The sequence below is a fragment of the Micropterus salmoides genome, unplaced genomic scaffold (genome assembly GCF_014851395.1).
Source record: "Micropterus salmoides isolate LMB-PRFRI ecotype aquatic unplaced genomic scaffold, ASM1485139v1 Ms_hic_scaffold_10, whole genome shotgun sequence".
NCBI classification, from domain to species: Eukaryota; Metazoa; Chordata; class Actinopteri; order Centrarchiformes; family Centrarchidae; genus Micropterus; species Micropterus salmoides.
Genome location: NW_024040041.1, coordinates 13,169,587 through 13,193,442, shown reverse-complemented (window position 1 = coordinate 13,193,442; position 23,856 = coordinate 13,169,587). Strand labels below are relative to the sequence as shown.

The 23,856-nt window shown below is 41.0% G+C and overlaps 4 protein-coding genes across 31 annotated transcripts in view; 1 reads left to right on the top strand and 3 right to left on the bottom strand.

Moving 5' to 3' along the window:
* Nucleotides 1-3,184, top strand: part of mapk8ip3 (mitogen-activated protein kinase 8 interacting protein 3) — a 33,171-nt gene extending 29,987 nt beyond the window's left edge. For all 18 annotated transcript variants that reach the window (XM_038697239.1, XM_038697214.1, XM_038697263.1 and 15 more), the window contains 3 exons: nucleotides 459-623; nucleotides 1,041-1,187; nucleotides 1,791-3,184. In XM_038697239.1, the coding sequence (XP_038553167.1) occupies nucleotides 459-623; nucleotides 1,041-1,187; nucleotides 1,791-1,915 (437 nt within the window). In that variant the 3' untranslated portion in view covers nucleotides 1,916-3,184. The remainder of the gene's footprint in view (nucleotides 1-458; nucleotides 624-1,040; nucleotides 1,188-1,790) is intronic.
* A 65-nt stretch (nucleotides 3,185-3,249) lies between these two features.
* Nucleotides 3,250-7,809, bottom strand: nme3 (NME/NM23 nucleoside diphosphate kinase 3). Of its 6 annotated transcripts, none has more exons than XM_038697291.1 (6): nucleotides 7,674-7,796; nucleotides 7,120-7,592; nucleotides 5,896-6,026; nucleotides 5,687-5,788; nucleotides 5,237-5,349; nucleotides 3,250-4,229 (listed from the first exon to the last, which is right to left on the bottom strand). In XM_038697291.1, exons 2-6 carry the CDS (start codon nucleotides 7,199-7,201, stop codon nucleotides 4,112-4,114), a joined length of 546 nt encoding a protein of 181 aa, XP_038553219.1. In that variant the 5' UTR covers nucleotides 7,202-7,592; nucleotides 7,674-7,796; the 3' UTR covers nucleotides 3,250-4,111. The 6 variants fall into 6 exon arrangements, with proteins under 6 accessions (XP_038553219.1, XP_038553236.1, XP_038553226.1 ...); XM_038697308.1 differs by having other exon boundaries at nucleotides 5,896-6,042; nucleotides 7,674-7,795; XM_038697298.1 differs by lacking the exon at nucleotides 7,120-7,592 and having other exon boundaries at nucleotides 7,674-7,809.
* Nucleotides 7,810-8,813: 1,004 nt separating this feature from the next.
* Nucleotides 8,814-10,762, bottom strand: mrps34 (mitochondrial ribosomal protein S34). Its single transcript, XM_038697130.1, has 4 exons — nucleotides 10,654-10,762; nucleotides 9,984-10,373; nucleotides 9,814-9,856; nucleotides 8,814-9,326 (listed from the first exon to the last, which is right to left on the bottom strand). Exons 2-4 carry the CDS (start codon nucleotides 10,299-10,301, stop codon nucleotides 9,028-9,030), a joined length of 660 nt encoding a protein of 219 aa, XP_038553058.1. The 5' UTR covers nucleotides 10,302-10,373; nucleotides 10,654-10,762; the 3' UTR covers nucleotides 8,814-9,027.
* A 485-nt stretch (nucleotides 10,763-11,247) lies between these two features.
* The window catches only part of spsb3a (splA/ryanodine receptor domain and SOCS box containing 3a), a 35,260-nt gene continuing 22,651 nt past the window's right edge, over nucleotides 11,248-23,856 (bottom strand). Inside the window, exons 1-7 of one of the 6 annotated variants that reach the window (XM_038697043.1) lie at nucleotides 19,453-19,823; nucleotides 18,543-18,730; nucleotides 17,983-18,163; nucleotides 15,297-15,484; nucleotides 15,058-15,160; nucleotides 14,843-14,968; nucleotides 11,248-14,187 (exon numbers count right to left, since the gene is read on the bottom strand). In XM_038697043.1, the coding sequence (XP_038552971.1) occupies nucleotides 13,796-14,187; nucleotides 14,843-14,968; nucleotides 15,058-15,160; nucleotides 15,297-15,484; nucleotides 17,983-18,163; nucleotides 18,543-18,668 (1,116 nt within the window). In that variant the 5' untranslated portion in view covers nucleotides 18,669-18,730; nucleotides 19,453-19,823 and the 3' untranslated portion in view covers nucleotides 11,248-13,795. Of the gene's footprint in view, nucleotides 14,188-14,842; nucleotides 14,969-15,057; nucleotides 15,161-15,296; nucleotides 15,485-17,982; nucleotides 18,164-18,542; nucleotides 18,731-19,452; nucleotides 19,824-23,856 lie in introns of those variants that run through there. The other 5 variants (XM_038697058.1, XM_038697048.1, XM_038697065.1 and 2 more) reach the window with 5 other exon arrangements.

Genomic DNA, 23,856 nt, shown 5'->3' with positions numbered 1-23,856 from the left:
CTAAAGCTTCATGTTTCTCTAAGCTTAGTAAAGATGTGAACGTCACTGAATGAAGACACATATCAGGCACTCAGTTAGTTTCTTTCATTTAACTGAAGGTCACCAAAAGTATTCTGTGTGCGATGATTTTACCTTTTACTGTCCATCAGAACACTGCTTTTACTCATTGGTTGCTCTGCATTGTATTTATCGTTGTGATTTATCGCATCAATGAATAAAAGATGTTTGTGTGTGCCAGAGTTATTGCATGCAAAGGGATGTGTTTTAGCTGTCTGAAGTTGTTTTTGAAATATTCAAAAAACATTTCTCATTTTCAGTTGATCTGTGGAAATATATGTGGGTGTTTTTCATTTGTCTTTTTTTCTTTATTTATGCCTGCGTCGTGCTACCACATACGATTTGCTTGTAAACAATCCGCAGTTGGTTAATTTCTCACCCCTGGGTTCCTCATCCCTCAGCCAATAAGGTGTCTCCTACATCGTCTGGTGGAGTGATCCATGTGTACAGCGACGACTGCTCTGAGAAGAGCAGCAGCAGCTTCATCCCCTACTGCTCCATGGCACAGGCCCAGCTCTGCTTCCACGGACACCGTGACGCTGTCAAGTTTTTCGTCTCCGTACCCGGTAAAGCCAGTCTGTCGGCTGATGCAGCAGATTATCATGACCTTGCTTGTGCTCTGAATTCAGTGTACCCTCTTACTAGCTGCATTTAATTTACGCACTGGAATTTGCCACCAACAATTTAAAGCAGGTAACGTCTGTCTTAAACGCCACCTGCTGCTGATTGACTGGAACAATGCTGTGTGGCAAGGTCCACACCCCTTTCTTTGTTTTCCGTTTACAGATCCAGGGCTGTGTAGGAAAAACAGACTTTTTTTCACTGCACACACAAAACAGAAAGCTAGCAAACCGTGTGGAAATATTCACTGAATTTAACAAAATGATTATTGGATTACAGTCACTTACTTTAACCGAGACATAGACACAAATTTGACATCCTTTTTAGTACCTGTTTTTGTTTTTTTCTTGTGTGTGTGTCAGGAAATGTTCTGGCCACCCTAAACGGCAGTGTGCTGGACAGTCCATCGGAGGGGCAGGGCTCAACAGCGCCCCAAGAGACCGAGGCGCAGAGTGTTCATAACGTGTTGGTGCTGAGTGGAGGGGAGGGCTACATCGACTTCCGTATTGGTAAGCAGTCACACCTGCACATAAACTAGACACCACGCATACACACACACAGACACACACAGACACACACACACGTATTAGGTGTAGCTTTGTGACGCACAGAACATATTTTCTCAGTTATAACTCATTATTCATGTGACTGTTATCATGACTGCCCTCCAGTGAGGAACTGTAACACTGTAATTAAATTAAATTCAGTTTAGTGTGGCAGTTCCTCGCTGTGACTATTAGAGGCAGTGAACACTCAGGTCCAAATTGTCCAAACACAATACTTAGACTTCCTGTAAAATTTCAAATTAAAATAACCAAGCGTAACAATGGTACTGATGTTGCTGCTGTTGTTAAAACTTTCAAACTTTAACTTTGGCATTTCAAAACTTATACAAATATATTTTAAAGTTTCCTCCTTCTCAGCTTTTGAAAATGATTTGAAATGTGTCCTAAAAATATGGATCTTTGATTATTTCCCTAACATTGTGCACAAATTCAGTGCCTGCATGTTGAAATGTTGGTTTAGAAAATACAGGAATACGGAAATAAATAGACAAAAGCCTAAAATGGGATTTACAGCTCTTAAGTTCTGTGTTTATCTGTTTCACTCAGGAGATGGAGAGGACGATGAGACGGAGGAAGGAGAGAATGGGGGAGCTTCGCAGATGAAACCTGCTTTGTGCAAAGCTGAGCGGAGCCACATTATCGTCTGGCAGGTGTCTTACATACCTGAGTGACACCTGGCTCTGCTTTAACGCCCCACCCACTCATCTGCTCAAAGACATCTCCTCCTCTTCCACCCCCCCTGAAAAGCTTTCAAACCTTGTAATTATCCCTGGTCATGTAAAAGTCCCCCCTTGGCTCTAAAACGACCCTCCAAGCCTTGTATTGTCCCTTGTAACTTTTAAATCCCCTCCTGCCCCGTCACCTTGTAACTTTAATGCCTTGTAAGTACCTCCTCTGATCTAGTAATCTGCCTGCCATCCTGTTTCTGTCCCACCCAGGGCATTGTTACTATCTCAATAAGCCTTGTAACCCAGCCTCATAACTACCTCCCTCTTCTGTATCGATCTTATATTCACCCTGTCACTGTATCCTATATTTACCTCAAATGTCCTGCATCTGCCCCAAAGTTACTCCTCCTCTTCCTCCACTTAGTTTATCTGTGAAACCTCCACCTTCGTCTTAAAGCAAAGCCCAGAGCCCCAACATGCATCAATTGTACAAAAAACCCCCACAAGAACAGGCGTTACAGAAATGTGAATGACAACACTGACTTGCATTTTCACCAGAAATCTGTCTGGTTTTTCTAACAGCCAATCAACAATCCATAAACATTCATGCCATGATATGGACCCTGTTTAAACGGAGTTGCAAATGTCAGGTGTTTATGGATCGACAGTCTTTGACAGTGCTTGTGAGTAAATAAAAAATTCAGTGAGACAGCAACCAAAGTCTTGTTTTGGTTTTGAAGTTGTAGTGGACGGTAAAACGAGTTTGGGTTTGTTAAGAATGAGGGCAAGTGAAGGTACGACAGCATGGAAGAAATGGGAAGTCAAAATTACGTGTCAAATTCAGAAGTCTGGGCTTTTGCCTAAAATATTTTGCATCCAATCTTGCAGTCACCTCTGTTTGAAGAGTCTCAATTAGTGACGTTTGCTCCTTCTCTGCCCCGAGGAGATACTGACTTAGTGTGTGATAACAGACCCCACATGACATAAATCTGGTGTAGCTGCCTGATGTAAATGAATGGTCAGAAAAGTCATGCTGGAGTCGTGTGAACGAGGTTATTAAACCCGTTAAAGAGGAGCGTAGTGTGTTGACGGCTGTTTGATCAGGCTGTTCGGTGTAAAGCAGGTGAACAGTGACGTGTTGTCATTATGTGTACAGGGATGTGTAAATCTCCAGACGCACTGAAGCCCATCCTCTTTGTTCAGTATGGAAATTCATGCATTGATCTCTGTGTGGATTAAATATTAAACATATTTGTGTGCTGAAAACAAAAACCTACGGTTAATGTGTGGATGTCTTACTTTACAGAACACAGAAACAACTGACTAAACACTTTAAAAGGATTTCCTGATCAGATTTATTGTTCGACAATTCCAGTACAATTAACACAGCATCATAGTGTTTTAGAAAAGCCTGAATGTGAGCTTTACAGAGCAAAAGATATTAGCACAATTAATAAAGTACAGTTTCTCCTGAATTTGACCTGACCACAATCAGAGCTTTATGCTCACTGAAAGCTGGTAACAGTCATATTTTAAAACTTCTACCTTTTACAATCATGTAGTCCCAAGTGACCCTTTAAAGGTACAACAATCTGCGCTGCTGATAATAGTACTACATGCGTATATTTTGGCAGATCTTTCACCACTAAAATTGAAAGGAGCTTATTCCAAGTGAAAAAGAAAGCTTGATCCAAAACAAACTGAGCTAGTAAGCAATTCTTTTTTTGTTTACCAGCATAGTTATGTGAGGATTTGTGTTTCCTGTACTTTGAATAGTAATTACCCTTGAGGGTGGATTTAAATGCAGCTCTTTACTCGTCATTCCCGGATGCGCAATATGTATCACAAACTTTTATTGCTCGACATTCCAAGCTTATTGCTTAAAAACTGTAAACATGAGCTAGTGCTCTGGACTAAACAAAGACTACAATGAAAACGGTAACAGAAGCGGACCTCAGTAATGTAGTTCAGATTTTTAAAAAAACAAAAACATTTTATGAAATAAAGACGCAACAAGAACGTGATGACACATTTTCTCCCGTGTGGCTACAAGCTATCAAAGCCACAAAAATATCCATTTGAGGTATGATGTGATCTGTCTTGTAATGATGCTAATATTAAAAAAAACAACAACACTGGTTTCTCTACAGGAAGGCGCGCACACACACACACACACACACACACAGCAAATGTAGACGGTCAGTTGTAGATCCAGTGGCTGCTGATGTCCTCCCAGCACTGAAGCTCATTCTGACGAAACCACAGAGAGATTTCCCTCTGGGCGCTCTCCACCGAGTCGCTGCCGTGGATCACGTTCCTGCAATGCACAGCACACATAAAAATGTTCAGAACACTCGGACACAGAGAAACTGTATCTGCCCTGGACAGAAGCCCATTACAGGAAAAAATAAACTACAGCACATCATTCAGCTTCGTTTTGACTGTAGATGCGGAATAACAAAAAAGACAATCTCAGAGGGAACACAAAGTTTGGTTGTTTGTCATGTGACCTTTCTACCCTCATATAATGCAAGACCATCTTTCCAAAAGTCCTAAATTTTGCCAATAAGAAATTAATTAATTTAGCATTAAAATATATATAATAATTAATATTGGTAACCACTGTTGAAACTGCTGATGTAGTAACAGTCAACTGTAGAAGAATGTTTTTAGAGCTACTGTGGTGTTGATAATAAAGAGTTGTGTGGTTTTATTTGTTATTTTATATCCCTTTTTGATGGGATTGGAGAACGTTAACTATAAGTGGTAACCAGAAATGAAACCAATAAATGTATTGAGTATGCAGCAGAGAAAAGGAAGGTAATGATTCAGTCCCTAATGGAAACTCAGTTACGTGCTTTGGTTTTAAAGCCCTGAACAGCCATGGCAAACCAAGGTAATTTTAATTAACTGGCTGATCAGACTTGTTCTCAGGACTGTGCGGGCCTGCACAGACTGATGTTGGACTCTCCATTTGGCCTGTTGAACTGGTTTCTGGAGGACAAATTATGCCCATCTCATTTATACAGCCCTTTTTTTACTGAACACATTTTGACTTAGTAGGAAAAGTAAAGGTGTAAATAGTCACGTTAACAATGGCTGAATTCCATTCAGAGTCCTGTTATTGTGCATGCTGCCTCGCTGTCACACTGCCATGTCTTACTGGGACAGGTGAATAAAGCAGAGCCAACGGTAATGTTCTTCCGAACCCCTTGTGTTTTTCCTACTACCACACAGCGAAAAGATTGCTGCGGGAAAAAAAGCCTGGTCTCCCTCACATTTTCCCTCAGCAGGACGAGAACTGAACCATCAGGCGAATCTTACCTGCCCACTTCCACGCAGTAATCTCCTCGGATGGTTCCAGGCAGCGAGTCCGCAGGGTTGGTCTCGCCCACCATCTTACGTGCAGTCTTGACCACGTCCAAACCCTCCCACACCTGAACAAACACAGAGGGGTACGTGAGTGCAGCTTGCAGATCAATATTACAAGATATTGTCCTTGGCATTACATCTGACAGTCAAATATCAGTTCTGCCTCGCTGGGCCTCATCAAATCAAATGTTGACCAAGTTAGAACATGCAAAAGAGCATCTTTAAGTCAAACATTTTCTTAGTGTGGTTTTGTGCTTTTCACAAATATCACATTTATGAATGGAGACTGATGAGACAAGTGGCTTCTGTCCTGCTGTAGTAGTAAGAAAATCAAAAACCTCTGAATATCTGAACGCCCTTTGTATCCCGTGGTCACGTGTACAGTTTGTGTGAGAGTCTCACCATTGCTACGATTGGTCCAGAGCTCATGTAGCTGATCAGTTCCTTGAAGAAAGGTTTGCTCCTCAGGTCCCAGTAGTGTTCCCTAAGAAGATCCTCAGATGCCTGATGCGCAGGACAAGAAAATGTACTTTATTATATTGGCCATGATCAAAACTATTTAGGAAATATGAGTCTCAAGGGAGAGTAAAAAAATCTACACCCCCAAATACCTGCATGAGTTTGACGCCCACCAGTTTGAACCCTTTCCTCTCAAAACGACGCATGATTTCTCCCACCAGTCTCCGCTGCACGCCATCTGGTTTCACGGCAATGAAGGTGCGCTCATTCACCCCGGTCCAGCCTAGACCAAGAGATATCTGTTGCAAAAATTAAGGTTAACAGCAACCGCCGCAACACACACACACACACACACACACACACAAACAACCTAGAGCGGACTCCATCCCCAGATTCGTCACACATTCACAAACATTCCTGGCGAGTTTCAAATCGCATCTTTAATCTACTGCGGCGATCATGATTGTATAAGTGAGCACTACATTACAGCGACGTATGAAAAAAGAAATGAAAGAAAATAGACTTTTGACAAAATCGCGTCAAGCTGGATTCGAACTCAACCTGAGCAAAAGGTAACATCTACGCCAGGGTCTTCACTTTACCTCCGAGCTAACCGAGCAAACAGATTACTGTTGTCCAGTCACGTATTGATCAAGCACCTCATCATCCAGGTAACACTTTGTTTGGGCTGATCTAAAACAACTGGTTACCTTGAGCGATCTTAAAAATACCAGAACGTGTTTATCAAGGTGTTTATCTCGAGGCTTCGGCAATATGGACCCCTGCATTACAGCCCTCTCACATGCTTTTACAGTGACGAGCTAACTCCGACAATACTGTGAAAACATGAGTTTATTGTCAACACCGAGTCACAGGAAGAGAAGTGGAAAAGTTCGAATCCAGCTTGACGCGATTTTGTCAAAAGTCTATTTTCTTTCATTTCTTTTTTCATACGTCGCTGTAATGTAGTGCTCACTTATACAATCATGATCGCCGCAGTAGATTAAAGATGCGATTTGAAACTCGCCAGGAATGTTTGTGAATGTGTGACGAATCTGGGGATGGAGTGGTTGCCATACACGTTAGTTAGTTTGAAAACCAGCAGGGCCACAACACCGGTGTTTATTTTGTTTGCAGCGGATACACACAAAAAACCCTCCCATACAGTAGCGCACACACATGTTAGAGCAAAACCTACATGCGTCTCCACACATATTGTCTGTTATTTGTTAGTTTTATGGACCACTGTGGCTTAACACGCTTTACTAATCTCCTCACCCTGCTCGCGTGCTGGCAGGAGAAAACACCTGAACTCTGCGGTTTCTCAGTCACACCAGGCTCAATCTAAATCACTTTCGCCTTATGTTGCGTCTCACCAGAGTCTTCAATCCGTGCATGTTTAACCACCAAATCTTGTAGTTGGTGCAGACCTGGCTGTGACCTTTTTTTCGGCCCCATTGCGGCGCTCCTCCTGCAGCAGCCTATCACCGCTCCACATGACTCCTACAGGCACCAATGGCAGCGCGCTAACACGTGAGCTATTAATAGGACGATGAATCAACTTATTTTATAGTGAGGAGGACTATGCTGCAGGTAGTTACACCAAGTAGCCACTATGGGTGTGTAACGTTGGATTAGTAAAACACACACAGTTTGGGTATTAAAAGTCTCACGTCATAGCCGAGCGACTTTACGCTGCTTTTGTTTAACATTAAATTAATTACAAAAGCTCCATCAAAGTACTTAAAGTACTTCATGCCTCCATCGCTTCAGCAGCGCACTCTGCTCCTCTTGCAGCTAGCCGAGGACCGGTGAGTCTGCGTCTCCTGCTGCCCACACATGGTGGAAACTGTGAGCATATAGTCACGTGTCAAACTCAAACTGAAGATCGATAAATGATACAGGAATTGTAAACAGATGTTGCACCAACCTGACTGGAAGAAGTAGGCAAATATAGACAGAAACAGGCAGATCATGGTCGCCGGCGGGACGGAGCGCACTGGGGAAAGGACGGAAGAAAGGTGGACGGACGGACGTAAGCACGCACGTTGCTTAGGAATGCTCCCCAAAGCGCGTGCACGTGGTTTTCCGTAGATCACGAGGAGCGGCCGAAATATATATATATATATATATATATATATATATATATATATATATATATATATTTTTTTTATCATGTGTAACATTACATAAGCTGTCCATTTTATACAGTCTATGGTTATCATGTGTGCTCAAAATAAGTGACTTTATGTCTTATCATTTTGACATATCTATTTGACTCTGACATGTGGTATGTGGCTGCTGTTCCACTCCCCAACAGGAATAAAGAGCATGTTATTATCCAAGTGGTATATGGATAGTATACAGTATAGTGAATCATAAGTGATATACCATTAATAAGAACAGCAGCAACACACCAACAGTGACCACTCAATCAGAAATCAACATATGCTGCTAGAATAATTAGCATAACATAACCCACTGCACTCTAAGTTTGACTAAGACACACTTAACTAAGAGTTTTAAGTAATATTTCACCTTATTATTTTGCTAGTGGAAATGGGCTTCCATAAAAACCCATCTAGTGCATGAAATAATGTATGTCCTAATAGTCAATAGCTGCCATTTACAGTTTGTTTCATAGAGCACTTGGAGCAAAGGTGTAGAATTTAATAGCGATGTGCCTACCAATGTCTAGCGACTACTGAACTGTCCCGAATAATAGTTTTGATCAAGACAAATAAATATAACAACTGTTGTCTGTCAGCATTTAGTCAATGTATTTTGTACACAAATGGTTACTAGCTCTTGTTCTGTTGTTCTTGTTCCAAAACTAATGATTTTTTTTTTTTTTGACAGTGTGGTCAATAGTCGAATCTGCTGCCCCTCCCTTTTCTCTGATGGTAAAAAAGGGTGATTTCAAGGTGTTAAAGTATCATAATAAGAGTGTAAGCCCATCACATCTACATTAAGTGCTTAGTGTGCATACTCAGTGCTATAAGGCTGTCATTACCGAAAGGAAGTGATCTAAAACACAGGCACAAAAGCATCAAAAATCACTGACAGCAGCTATAGTTTATCCCAAATTTAATATTAACCACATCACACAGATACATATTACACACAGAGTGGTCTGCTTCAGATGAAAATAGCAGAGAATTCATTTGAGTCCAGGACTTTGCAGGACACTGAGGCGAGGGCTTCCAGAGTACTTGGAAAGAAGAAGACTTCAACACTGATTTGGTCCACAATCTCCAAGATATTCATCTTCAGAACCACAAGTATCACACCGCTGTCCCCTCTGTCCTCTGCCTCTCTTGTTCCTGCATGTGGAAATAGTCTTTATTGAGCAGGACGTCCCTCTTTAAAGGCAAGGCCGGCTCTTCTGTCGCTACGCTGCTTAATGCTTTCTTGTGCTGGGCCAGCAGCATGGCGCGGAGCAGGGGAGGGTAGGGGACGTAGCGCACAGGCGGGTCAGGGAGCGGCTCAAAGTCCTTAAACTGCTGCTCCATGTGTTTGGGAACCAGGCGCCAGTCGTGGTACATCACTTTGTCCACCTCCTTGACCTCGCTCTCCTGTTTTCCTGCCAAACACAAAATGCAACAATGTCAGTTTTTTTTAATAGAATTATTAGCGCTAACAGTTTACTATTAAAGTATATGCTTTTTTTCTTTATTCAGCGATACAATTAAAAGACCTCTCAGTGAATGCATAAATTCACAAGTGGAGTCTGGTGTAGCTCACGATAACAGGGACATAGTTAAAAAACAACAAACAAAAAACTGTTTAATGTATTAATTATATTTTCTGTACAAATGTGAAATGCTGTTTCAAAGTGTTCTCAACACTGCCATAAATACTTTATTCATGTCAAACAGACTAATTTAATTATTATACATCTAAAAATACTGTAATCTGTCTAATAAATGTCCAATGCTTATGTTTTAGAGTGTAAGTCCTAAATTACATGATGTCAGTGTCCTCTACAGTAGTTACAGGACAGATGAATAAGATAAATATTATATTGTTGAGCTCTGGTTTCATATCAAATGAACAGTGTCAAGTCTTACCTTTGTAGGTGAGGACCCCCCACGCTCTGCCATGGTCCATGTTCTAAAAAAAACACAAGGTGTCCCTTGGTTATCAGAGCCCATGACAAACCAAACTGACTTTTCACTCACTTCTGCACTTGGACTGACAATATGCAGACTCTCTGTGCGTGAATGTGGCCCGCTCTCACCTCAGATGTGTAGTCCACCTTGACCTTGGTGACCTGCCAGTAGCTGGGCTCTGTGTGGTCCTCCAGCCAGGACTTGCGGGTAAAGAGACGGCCCACTCCAAACATCCTCATACCTGCCAGGAGGGAGAAGAGGCGACTCTCCCTGCGAACATCCTGCCAGGCCAGCACAGGTAGCATCTTCCCCGTGTGCGGTCGCCTCATACTCTCATAGTCCAGGGCGTACTTCTCGGACTCCCGCGGCCGGGACTTCAGCTCTCGGTACGCCCGGATCTTCCGAGCCATTTCTGCTATGAGGCGAAGTCGCTTTTTCTTCACCATGATTAATCTCTGGTGTTGAGCAGCTAAACTACTCCTCAACCCTCACTGCTGCTGCACTGGTCAGTGTTTGTGCTGCAAGAGATTAGAGAGAGTATTATACATCTGAACATAAAGAACATTTTGGTTACAGAAGAAAGTTATCCATGTAAAGTTAAACCTGGAACATGGATTGTCAGTGTAGAGCATAAACAAACCATGTTAGTGCCCTAAAAACAAGGCTAACCTGAGTCTGCTAGCTAGCGTCACATGCTAAAAACACCTTATAAAATCATTTCGTGCCCCGACTGACAGATTTTACTTAGCCATTTACAACTTATCGATACCGTTTATAAATATCTGGAATTCAAAGTACCTAAATATCCCTGATGAACAGGTCCAATTCCACTTGACCTCCGCAAGCAAGGCACACAGCTTCCGCTCACTTGGTCCGACCGCAAAGAGTTCCCCTGTGAACTCCCAGCACACCTTTTTGTTCCGCATTAAGACTTCAGGCAGAGACGTTTTGCTTCAGGTAACACGTTAATAATCACAACATGTGCATTTATTGAAAAATGGAGAATTAATTACCTGTAAAGATGTGTATATCATTTCTACATATCATTTGAACAAGAGGAGTGTGCTGTTGTGTTTGATGCAGGCTCAACATAGATATTTATTTAATAAATTACAGTGGGGTTATTCTGATTTAAATTATTAGTCAGGATTTTACAAATACTCAGCTCAAATACAAATACCGATGAATAAATATAAATAAAAACAAATATTAGCAAATATTAACATTATATATTATTAATATTATATATTAACAAATTTAAATAACGAGATAAAGAATAAGAATAGAATAAACAATTAAAAACAAAATATTTGGTGCAATTCACCCCCCCCCCCTTCAAAAAAAAAAAAAAATCAAACAAACAAAAACCTGGTAATTAATAAACACATCCAGTCCTTATTTAGCATTCATTTTATTTTCAGCTGAAAATCATGCTGATAAGTTATAGAGAAAAAGGCGAGTAAAGGCCTTCACATACAGTATTATTATGACATGGTATAGAAGAAACACTTACAGTACAACAGTAAGAAAAAGTGTTCGGATGCATCAACGTGAAGACAAATACTGTGAAATAACACAAAAATACATTTGCTGGACTAAAACTATCCCCTTGGTAGTTACATTAATAAATCTATAGGGATAAATCTGGTGAAGCGTTACACAACTAATGAGCATGGTCCTCTGGTATCTTAACCACTGTTGCTGTGTCTGCGACTCCATAATCTCATCCTAAAACACCCATTCCTTCTGAAAACCTGCTGAAAATGCTGGTATTGCATAGTACCTTAAGCCTCTGTGTATGTCTACTTAAACCAACAACATGATCAAAGACTGGTGGCTGAGGCAGCAGTTGGCATACTGTGTAGCTTCAACACCTGGGTCAAACACTATTTTAATAATTAAGTAATGGTTTGATACTCCTAAGGAACTAAAAATAAGAGTTATTTACATATCTGACCCAGGGGTAACGTTCCCCTCCTCAGTCATTCTAGATTAATTAACATTTAAATTGATCTCGACATCACTCAGCCCCTGTAGGCTTGAAAGGTGTGTGTAAAATGTTTGTATTTTGTGAATTTCCTGGAGGGGAAAAAATCAAATAAGTATCAAAACATCCAAACAAACGTTGCAAACCACTCCAGCAACATAATCCACCTCTCTACGGTGCTGTCATGTGCCCAATATGTTGTCAATCATGATAAAATATGGCTAAATCCACAGCTTCAGTCACAATTGTGATAGTCACCAGACAGTATTACAACAAGTAAACCGACCACAGCCGGTTTTCTCCTTTAAAAAAAAGGTGCGACATGCGAATGGAAAAACCCAATACCATGACAAATACCAAACAATGACACAGCAAGTAATGAATCTAATGTTAGCTAAGTTGTGGGTTAGCAAACTTTCGCTACAGTTGCTGCTGCGAAGTCAACGTGCAGAGAGGACGGGACGGTCCCAGAGCCAGCGATCCACACAACTGTCCTCCTGCTACAACAGCTAACATCGCAGCAGCAGCATGTCTTGGCAAACTGGTAAGTAAGCTGAATGTCCGTGGGCAAGTCAATTAACGTCCACTGACACACAAATCACGGCTGGAATGGTTGGAATATTGTTGTGTGGCTCCATCTGAGCCACTTTGTTTCCCGTTTGCAGAGCCAGGGCCGTGTTCAAACATATTTTTTTCAGCACACACACAGAACTGACAGCTAGCGGTGGGTGAGGAGATTTCCGCTGAATTTGACAAAAAGACGTGTATTGGATTAGAATCGCAGACCCCATCTTTAATGGAAAAATAAGGAACTTTTTACAACCTTTTAGACCAACAGGAGCCCAGTGTTTGATACTAAAAGGATTTAGAATAGAGTGCTGCGACCTTAATGAATTACAATGGAGTCCTTGGGAAAATCAAAAGATCACCCTTGCATAAAAAGTTCAACATTAAAACTGCTCATAATTTCATGTTTTGTTGAAGCAACTAACTTTTTAAAAATCTCTAAAGATAAGGTGTTACAGCGATGAAACATCACTTAAAATGTGTCAATAATAAATGAAAATGTATACTTAGTTTCAACAGGCAATTCTTGCTGTAAACGTAACAAACGTTCAACTTTTTTTCTCAAGTCTCTCAAGAAGAATGATCTGATGAGGAATCATGTGTATTGTTTGGAGATGATGTTTGTTCTACAAAAGACTAAAAGGAATATTTTAATTTTTGGACAACTAAAAGCTGCAAAGGACATTCAGGTTCATTCCACCCACTTCTAACACTTTCTAACAGGTTTTTTAACCATCTGATCATTTTTGTCGGTTGAAGTTTTTGTTTTTCGAGCTGTAACTTGCGGATAAGAAATGTCACTTCCTGTCTGTTCCACTCACGAGGGACAGCAACCCACTGACTCTCAAATTGGCGACCTAACAGGAAATTGCAGATGCCAGTACAACAGGTAGGAGATTATTTTGACAATGCATTGATAGCATTTAGGCTGAGAACAATAAACATTATTTGCATACTAGATGAAAACAAAAAATATACTGTCTCTCATTTTTGAAACCCCACCCTTTCCCCGAATATACCACCCTTGACTTCAGTTTTGCACTGTACAGTCTATTCCTGCACCATTTCACTAATCCCCATACACGCCTGGCAAAGAGTTATGCTAACTAACAAAATAACATCTTTTCACTGAAGCTGGTTTGGATACTGATGAGCATGAAGACATCTGAATGGCATGAGAGAAGATCACAGTAAAAACGTGCAGGCAGGAATACCGCCAGGGCAGTTTTCCACCTACGTACCACTCCGACCCTGCTGATTTACTTCACTCCTGGACAACAGTGATGTTGAGGAAAGCTTGAGGCAGGCAGGAAACACTAGATTAGATGCTATAGGACAATAAACATCCACCAGTGTTTTGGAGGAGGTAGGAATCGAGCCGTCCAGTCATGTCCAGCGACATCTCTTCCTCTGACAGGCTTCTGGGTCAGACGTACAACCCTCTGAGTCACTCTCAGAGGAGGACGGTCCAGCCAGCGCAGGGGCAGGCAAGCACGAGGGGCGCTCAAGCCCATCTGGGGTTTCTTCCGTGGCGCCACTATTGAGGCTGAGCACCCAACCCAGTTTGTTGTGGAGCAAGTGACGTAGGCCTGGTGGCAGTGGCAACACATCCAGGGTGTCAATACAGTCAGGCAGCAGCTGCCGAAGGCGAGCGCAGCAAAGGTAGAGCAGGGAGGTGGGCGCAGAGCAGGATCTGATCACCTTCATGCTGCTCTTTGCTGCTGTGGAGCATGCCATCGGATAAAACCTCTTGTTTTGTAGCTCTGTGGCAGCAACACCTACATCGAGAATGGTGACAAAATATTTTATGTTCATGTGTAATATCTTCTTAACATTCCACAGTGTGGGCCACATGTGTTAAAGTTTGCAGTATGTTTCATGCACATAACCATATGCTTTTATAAATATATATTATAGAGATGCATCAGACTGTTAAGGTTTGTACATTTGCACAAATGTCGACAACAGATTATTAAAGATACACCAATCCAATAAAATAAAATTTCGTTACTGCTATGAGTTGCATTCATGCTTCCTATGCACTGCATAATTTGGCCACAGGAGAGCTCTAACAACTTGATTTTAAACTGTAAAATATCCTGTTTAATATTTATTAAGTATGTGTGTACTAAAAGACTTTGAAACTACAAATATAAGGGATCCCTTTCAAGATTACGTTGTATGGATATGTTCAAATCATTACTATAATGTATGATGTATCATTATCGGATTATTTATCTGCCTCAAAAATCCAGTTGGGCTATAGTATCCAGTAGAGTATTCTTATCGGATCAATACTTGTATTGGCAGATACCCTGGAATATGAGAATTGGCATCAGAATAGAATAGTTTGCTCCGTGCATCCCTACAGATCATCACAACAGGAATCACCAGCGCTGTGGTCAATAGTGGACTTTGCTTGCCAGTACTAACCTATACACTTGCGGTTCTTGAAGAAAGTGAGTGTGCCGTGCCACGTGTCCAGGTGGACTCCAATGATGGACCCCTGTCCGAACCGGGAGGAGAAGTTCATCTTGTCGCCTTTATGATGCAACAAGCCTGACAAAAGGAAGACACTGATGTCTAACTCATGCAATAAACATTGTGAGCAGTTACTGCTACATCTTAGCATGTTGTGTTAATCTTACCAGTGTACGAAAGACCCCAGCTGTCTGTATCTTTTCCCAACAGGCTGCAGAACGTGTGCCTGTATTTGTCTAAATTGACATCAGAAGTTCCGATGCCCACCATCTGTACAGAAACAAAACAATACAGCATAAATTAAGATTTTGTCTTTTACAAAACGTTTGTGCTACCGTTGGATTTATTTTGGGAAATGAGTGTACATAATAAGAGCAATGCTAGAACATAAGGAGTAGAGGTTTACCATGTCAGTTCCATACACTGGGGATGTCATCTTGATCTCCCAGAAGTGCTGCCCTTCAGCCAGCTCCTTGGAGCCACGGATGGCTGCTGTCCCACAGCTGTATTCAGAGTGGAAGTTCACTTTGCGATTGTCGCAGCTCAGTAACGTTGCTGTGGATCGGCTGTTGACATCCCAAACCCAGTCAAACTCTGAAACATTGCAAGTCAATCAGATACAAGAAATGAAATATTTTGTTTGTTGCACACATAAACTTTATTCATAGAATCTGTATGTGAACAAGGGATGCAGCGATTACCGGATTTCACTATTAACCGCGCTTTAAAACGTCACGGTTAATTAATCGCAACACCGAGTGTTTCTGTTGCACGGAACGATACTGTGGCAACTTGCAAAAAACGAAAATAAAGTTACAGGAGCGGTGCACCAGCTTAAGTGTCGTGCTTATCTGAGGCTACAGTACACTGGCTAAACTAAGGCAGAGGGACCAAACTGTGAAGCTTTATTTCCACCAAAGTGTGGTAGCACTTCAGGTGTACCAAGTCTGATGATGATGTAGCGGTGGAGAGTCGAGCTTTCAGTGCAACGTAAACAAACAGAGCAGGTGTAACCTTTCAGACCCACCGCAACCACAGCCCCGCTGCGCTATGAGGCCCATTATTTTCAATGGCTTGGTGTGTTGCTGCGTCGAGTAACGTGCACCGCACGGCGAGCTCGCGCGAATGCCGCGGTTAAAGTAGTTGAACTTTAGCGCTGAGCAGCTTCCACGCAGTGCAAATCGCTTCTTTTCTGAAAGGGTCTTTATGGAAGACAGAACGTAGTCCTCTCAAGACCTTCACTGAACATTTATCGTTGCCTCCTCCTGTCTGTGGTGAGAAAATGTTGCCAGGTATAAAACACTAACATACATCAGGAGCTTATAGACTTTCAGGACTACAGGCTACCAATTAACTGCATTTCAGTTAACACTACACTCAATTTCATTCTCTCATTTTCACTAAAACATATGTATGGATGAAATTGATGACAGTAACAGTACAGTTTATTATCCTCCTTTATAACAATTTCCCCTGGTGGATAGAAGTTAATATTCCTCTTATATTAATAATACTTACATATTATAGAAATATAATTGTTAATGTAAATTAAATATTAAATATCAACTCAAGTCATTAATAGTGTTGTGAAATTATTTAATGCATAATAATCGTAAAACTGATTATTTCTCTGACAATAATCGTACCATCAAAATCTGTAATCATTGTATCCCAAATGTGAACAAATCATACAAGCTCAACTAGAAGTGGGCAGATCTCTACCTAATAACATATGAATAACATGCCGATACCTACGGCATACGTCATTTTACGCACATATGTGAGAGAAAGAAAAAGTGAGGTCTTACTTTGCAGTATTCAGCTCACGTCACATACACACACACACTTTACTGACGCAACTAACTACTTATTTTAACCCAAAACACCAAGCTTTTCTTACACTTAACCAAATAGTTCTGGTGCCTAAACATAACCAAACTGCAACAATTTCACAAAATAAACCAGGTGTTTATTATTACCATGACAATAAAGGTCACCTGACTTAGTCCTTTTCTGCACATCCAATTCTCATTAAATGTGCTAAATCTAACGGTGTGAAATGACACACGAAAAGCTAAAAATGTATAATCACACCCAAAATGTTTTTAAAAGTGGCGTGCTATATCTATGGCATCCCAGGATATAATGTTGGTCTGGAGGCTTGTGGGTGGGGAACAGGGAGTGCAGGGCAGGCTGTGTCCAGCATGTATCCATGACAGTAGAGAAATGAAGACAATATGCAAAATTATAATATAGTGGAAAATTTTTTCCCGCCCTAATTTAATTCAAAAAGGCCGTTCAGAGTGCTGGATCAAAGCATATTCATGGAAGGTTGACTGGAAGGTTAAAGTGTGGTAGGAAAAGGTGCACAAGCAACAGGAATGACCTTGAGAGGATTGTCAAGCACCTCATTTCCTGCTATCAGAAAAACCACACCCCCTTCTGGGTGAAAAAAAACAAGCGCTGGAAAAGCAGCAAACTGAAAAAACTAATTGCTGTGTGGCATTTTGCACGTCAAACTAAAAAAAGTATTTTTTCAATTTTCTTTACTTTTCCAATGAGCGAAGGATAGTAAAAGAAAACATCAGTGGTTTTAGACACCATTGTGGTGTTACACATGAAAACGGCCGGGACTGAGATTGCTTTGTGTGTAGGGACGGCAGTGCCAGGTGGCTTTTGTTGGAGGAGTGTAGTGACCGAGAAGGAACGTAAGTTTGTATGACTGAGTTTAGGTAGATGGGTGCAGACCCAGTAGTTACTCTGGATGCAAGCATTGGTAACTTGAATTTGATTCAGGAGGTCATGGGTAACCAAGTAGCCAGTTTGATGTTCGACTGTCAAACATCTCTGCCCAAAGAAGAAGTAAACAAACCAGTGCTACTATAGCCTACTATATTAGGCTAATGTGTTCAGTAGTATACCAGATTAACTGCGGACAGGCACACATGACCAAACACCTGGCAGACATAATAAAAGATAACATGACTGGCTACAGTGGTGTAACTGAAGTGACGTCACTTAATCAACCTATAAATTATAAAAATGTGTGTGTCTTAATTGGTTAGCCTTTAAATGCAGCAGTTTCCTTGTACCTTGGTCGTCCTCTCCACAGTGGCAGTCTTTAACTTGGTGAAAACCTCGCAGACGAGGGTTGTAGTTAGTCTCAGCCTGGGAATCGCAGCCACAGTAGGACTCTCCGGTGACAGGCACTGCACTGGGGACAGGAGGAACCATCACTGCTGAAAAGTCTGCTTCAGAGTCTGAATCGCTGTACTGGGAAAGGAACAAATTTAAATGTCAGCAGTATCGCTTGTGTAAAAACACAACACTGGTTCTGATGTTAGGCTGCTACAAAGCTAAAATTGGCCACTGGATTGTAACATGTACACGTCTTTAAATTTTGATTACATGTGAGTCCTTCCTGTGGAAAAAATAATTTGTTCCAAAACAAAGACTGCAAACAACTGATAATGTTTGATGCTTGAAGCATCAAACATTAGCATTAACAAACACATACTGCTTAATGTGTAAAGGCAAATTAGAGGGTTTAAGTTTGATAGGGATCCTTGAAGTGAATTTTGTATTATGACACCCTAATATCTGTTCAGAGCTTTAGGTCCAGGGGAAAAAAGAGCAGCCCCTGTATTCTTACCTCTATGTGGTCATACCTCCATTCTTCACTTTCAGAGGCCATCACCAGTGCCCGGGCATCAGCGTCACGCCGTATCCCACCCCAAACATATCGCCATGCACGACTATTCCTGCTTCGCCTGGACATGGCAGAAACAAAGTCTCACCAGTACTAGAGCCTGACCGTCAGTTCAGGTTTCAGTCCAGCTGCTGAAAGATGAGAACTTGATTATCTTGACAGGCACAACCCTGGACACTGTAGATGTCTGTGACAGTTAGCCTATGTTGATTTTAACATTGCAGCTTGTGGCTTCGTGCACTGCATGCCCTCTGAATCTGTTTAAGAGACTCACACTTGTATTGACTGCATGACATAACTTGGTGTTTTCTACATATTATCCTGGTGTCTAAACGCTATTTCACAGAAACATTTGTTCCACCTTTTCTGTGCCGTGCCTTATTACTGTGTGAATCTCAACATTCATCATCAGAGTCATCATGTTTTTTTAGAGATCTTAACGTACCAAATGCAGTTTAGCCCACTGAGTTCACGTTAGTGGGGCAACGTTTACAGCAACACCCCACAAAAACATCGACTCTCTGTAGGACAACAGTTAATGTTACACACACATCATCCGACCTATACGACCTAACGTAACAATAACAATTGTTAGTAGTCTGGTCCATCAATCAACAGTAAAATTATTATCCTTGGCGTGCGATGTTGTTTTCCTAACTACCTTAAGTTAGCCACCTAGCTGTAGCTGACAGGAGAAGCTAACGCTAGCCACATAGTATCCAACCCCTTGAACCGCTCTATGTTAACGTTAAGATGTTAGCAGGCTGTAACAAGCATTCATCACATCACAATTCAAGTCAGACTACTATATATATATATATATATATATATATATATGTGAGAGTGTATATACCTTAGTACACTGGCAGATGACGATGAATACCATGCATTCTCTGTTTATTATCCACATAACAGGAAAAGTGTGACCGGGAGGCGGGGTAACCCGGTTGGTAACGCATTAACTAGCTAGCTTGTTAGCCTTCGTTAGCTGCGCGCTGCTAACAGCACTGGATGAAAAAAAAAAAGACAGCGTCAACGTTACCTGCCTGCTGTTCACGAGCAGCATTCACGGAAAAGCACTGACAACACCACGCAGACGTTGGTCCTTGATAGTTAATGCACACAGTTAAACGAGAGGCTAGCTACGCTTCATTTTCCCATGACCTACTTTCCATCAGTCTGACCGTAAACAACAACAGCCAGGCGGTGTCTCTGCAGGAGAGACAGCACTGCCTCCTTCACAGGAAGTTTTCAGATCACAATCCTGTCATTACAGCTACAAGGGACGACTGGGGTTGCTTTGTTCAGTGGTGGGTGAAATATTTACGTTTTAGTCAATTAAAAGTACCAGCTGGCTAATTTTCAACTGCAATCATTGGTGTTTGTATGTTTTGATTCAATGAACAGAAGAATTTGTGGAAGGTGTTTTATATATTTACAGAATACACATTTATACACAGAATTTCGATCTGTTCACATAAATAATATTGAGACAAATCCATACAACAGTAACAATAATTTCCAAGACAACATTAATAATAAGTACGGTAACCTAATACTTTTTGGATAAACTATATTTCATGTCTAAATAAAAATTACAAAATAAGAAAGACCATGATTAATTAATGAATATGTAGACCTGTACATGTATTTATTTATCTTCTAACGTTTCACTGATATAGATCCTGTGCTTGCGTAACACTTCTGTAGAAGGTAGAATAACCACTCTGTCTTGTTGGCCTTTATTTTGATATATTTACTTTTCCTTTCGTGTCACCTGTCAAAATGCAAAAACAAAAATTGGACCCTCATCCCATTCTTTAATAAAACTAGCCAACTCAATTTAGGCTCTGAGAAGGGAAGAAAGCCTCTCTCAATAGCCCCTGCCCTTCCTCTCAATATTCAAAAACATTCTGCAGCATTAACAATTATTTCTATTCTTTTGCTACCTACCTGATTTGTTCTCCCTTACTTCTTGAATCTTTTCTTTCATAGCTGCTTCCTCGTAGCTTAACCTTCTCTTGAACCTAATCACTTCCATCTCTCTTTCTTTCTCTTTGGACAGTCTGTTTGCTATGCTTCATGACTCCCCCCCTAGGGATGGGGATCGAGACCCAATACATTACATTACATTTACATTTACTCATTTGGCAGACGCTTTTATCCAAAGCTACTTACATTTGAGGAACAACATACAAGCATCAACAGAGTATCAACTACAGATCTACAACTGACAATACATACTAGTAAGAGCAGCAATAAATAGTAATAGCTCACAGTACATATCACATCAATGGGGTAGATACCTAGGAAAGGAAGTAAGAGTTAACAAAAAGTGCAATCAAAACAAGATCATTGTAGGGGATAGAAGAAGAAGAGCACAGGAAGTGCATGTTAGAGGTTAGGAGTTAGAGGTGTTATAAGAGGAAGTGTTCTCGGAAGAGATGTGAGACGTGAGTTTGTATTATGGAGTTTAGGTAGATGGGTGCAGACCCAGTAGTCAGTGGAGGTCATGGGGAGCCAGTGGAGGTCACTGAGTGATGGAGTGACATGAGTCCTTTTGGGCTGATCAAAAACCAGACGCGCTGCTGCGTTCTGAACCATTTGTAAGGGTTTCACCGCACAAGCTGGAAGACCTGCTAGGAGGGCATTGCAATAGTCGATGCGAGAGATAACCATGGCCTGTACCAGAAGCTGGGTTGCGTACTGAGTGAGGTAGGGCCTGATTTTCCTTATGTTGTATAGAGCAAAGCGGCATGGCCGAGAGACATCATGGTCTGAAAAGGACAGCTGGTCATCAATCATGACAGACCCGGTTCCAAAATTTCTCAAAACCCGAAAATCAATTAGATTTGAGCTTATCGAGACTTGCGGGTCCTATGATGTAACGTTATGTCTCGAGCGTCAAATTTGATTTAATTTGAAACACAATGGATAAATCATCAGGCTGCAGTCTCTGCCTGCTCTCTGTCGGCTCCTACACACACACACACACACACACACACATGCAGCGAGAGGCTGCGCCGTCACGGTGGAAGACGGCGAGGGTTAAGCTAAGTACGTGCAATAAAACCTTTGCTAGTAAAATGACAATACTTTATCAATACACCTGTCTGTAACGTTAAACATGTAAAAATGGTTAATTTAATCATTTCTGTCCTCAGTATTACATCCTGTGCATTTTAGACAAGCACAGCTAACGCTAGCTTGGCATTAGTCAAATGTTAAAAACAAGCTAAATAGAAAGCTGTCTGCCTGGAGCACAGACTGGTCTGTAGTCTTAAAAACTCAGCTGCTGGCTGAGACAAACCAGCCGCTCCTCCTTCTACCTGGTAACGTTACCTGCAGCCGGCGAGAGAGGAGGGACTGATACAGACTGATGTTGTTCTTTCTAAACCTCACTCACTAATTGTGATGTCAGATAAAGTTATTGAGTTACTTTGCTGCTGTAAACATTAATGTTGCTGCTCTAGAAACAACATTTAGCTGTATTTAAAATATTAAATTAAAAACAACCAGGCAGTTAACATGTACACTTCAATATATGTTAATTTATTGCAAGTGATATGTCATCTCAATATATAACGTTATTGCACATTAAATATTTTCCTCATACCGTGCAGGCCTACCTCATGCCCGTTGGGTCTGGTCTTACCTAATAACCATCACTAAATAATAGTAAAGAATTAACGATCCCCATCCCTGCTCCCCCACACTTGGGTTCTTCCCCGCAGTTTCTGCCGATGCACATTTTATATCCACTACAACTCTTTTCCAAAAAGTTGGCACGGCTGTTTAAAATGTAAATAAAAACAAAATGTGATGATGTGTAAAACATTAAAACACCATATTTAATTCAAAATAGCAGATAGATAGACATCTTATCAAATGTTGAAAATGGGAAATGTTTTAGTATTTTTGAAAAATGAGATGCTCATTTCAAATTTGATGCCAGCAACACATTATTAAAAAGTTGGGAAAGTGGAAACAAAAGACTGGAAAAATTGTGAAATGCTAAAAGAAAACACCTGGTAGAACATCTTACAATTAATTAGGTTAACTGGCAACAAGTAGGGTATAAAAGAGCATCCCAGAGAGGCTGAGTCTTTTACAGATCAAATTAGATACAGTTTGTCTCTGTATCCACAACTGCAAGCTGAAACTCCACCATGCAAAGAGGAAACCGTATGTAAACCAGATCCAGAAACACCGCTTCTTTCCGTTGGCCCAAGCTCATTTAAGACGGACTGAGGTGAAGAGGAAAACTGTCTGTGGTCTGACAAGTCAAAATTTAAATTCTGTTTGGAAATCATGACACCGCATCCTCCAGGATAAAGAGGAGAGGGCTTGCTACGTGCAAAGGGTAAAAGCCAGCATCCATGATGGTATGGGGGCATATTAGTGCACATGGCATGGCTAAATACAGGTTTTGGAGTAACATTTGCTGCCAAATAGACAACTTCTTTTTGAGGGATGGCCTTGCTTTTTCAGTAAGACAATGCCAAACCACCATCTGCATCTGTTACGACAGCATGGCTCTGTTGTAAAAGAGTCTGGGTGCTAAACTGTCCTGCCTGCAGTCCCAGCTTGTCACCCATTGAAAATGTTAGGCGCATTATGAAATGTAAAAAAAAAAAAAGGAGACCCTGAACAGTTGTCCATATCTGAAATCCTACATCATGGGAAAACGTTCCACTTTCAGTATTACAGCAGTTGGTGGTCTCCTCAGTTCCCAGACGCTTACACAGTGTGGGTAAAAGAAGAGGTGATGCTAGAGAGTGGTAAACATGACCCTGTCCCAACTTTTTTGAAAGTGTTGCTGGCATCAAATTCAAAGATGGGAATATCATTTTCCAAAAACATTAACATTTTCAGTTCCAACATTTCAGAAGTTTCCTTTCTGCAATTTTCAAATAAATATGGATTTAAAACAGTGTGGCAACTTTTTTGGAAACAGGGTTGTACCACATCCTATGATATCACCTTATTCTATGGCATATATGAGATATATGATATATTGTATATATGACCATATTAGAATATATAGCACATTATATGATATGTGGCATCAAACAATAAAATCAATCGAATCATTGTATTCGTTGTCCTATGTGATATTGGATGTAGGCCAAATCCCGCCCTGGACATCAATGACAGCACTTCATTCCAGTCATTCTGCCTCTGGACATCAGAGATCCCGCTTCTGTCAGTAGCAAGACAAGTCGTCAGAGTAAGTCAACATTAAATGTTTGTATTT

What these genes read in the sequence shown, in the direction of transcription:
- nme3 (XM_038697291.1), bottom strand. Translation starts at nt 7,201, where the DNA reads ATGGGGCCGAAAAAAAGGTCACAGCCAGGTCTGCACCAACTACAAGAT. An exon ending in TGCACGGATTGAAGACTCTG is followed by an intron (nt 6,027 to 7,119) that starts GTGAGACGCAAC and finishes CTCTTGGTCTAG; the next exon opens with GCTGGACCGGGGTGAATGAG. An exon ending in TGGGCGTCAAACTCATGCAG is followed by an intron (nt 5,789 to 5,895) that starts GTATTTGGGGGT and finishes CCTGCGCATCAG; the next exon opens with GCATCTGAGGATCTTCTTAG.
- mrps34 (XM_038697130.1), bottom strand. Translation starts at nt 10,301, where the DNA reads ATGGTGAAGAAAAAGCGACTTCGCCTCATAGCAGAAATGGCTCGGAAG. An exon ending in AGGTGGACTACACATCTGAG is followed by an intron (nt 9,857 to 9,983) that starts GTGAGAGCGGGC and finishes TGTTTTTTTTAG; the next exon opens with AACATGGACCATGGCAGAGC. An exon ending in GGGGGTCCTCACCTACAAAG is followed by an intron (nt 9,327 to 9,813) that starts GTAAGACTTGAC and finishes TGTGTTTGGCAG; the next exon opens with GAAAACAGGAGAGCGAGGTC.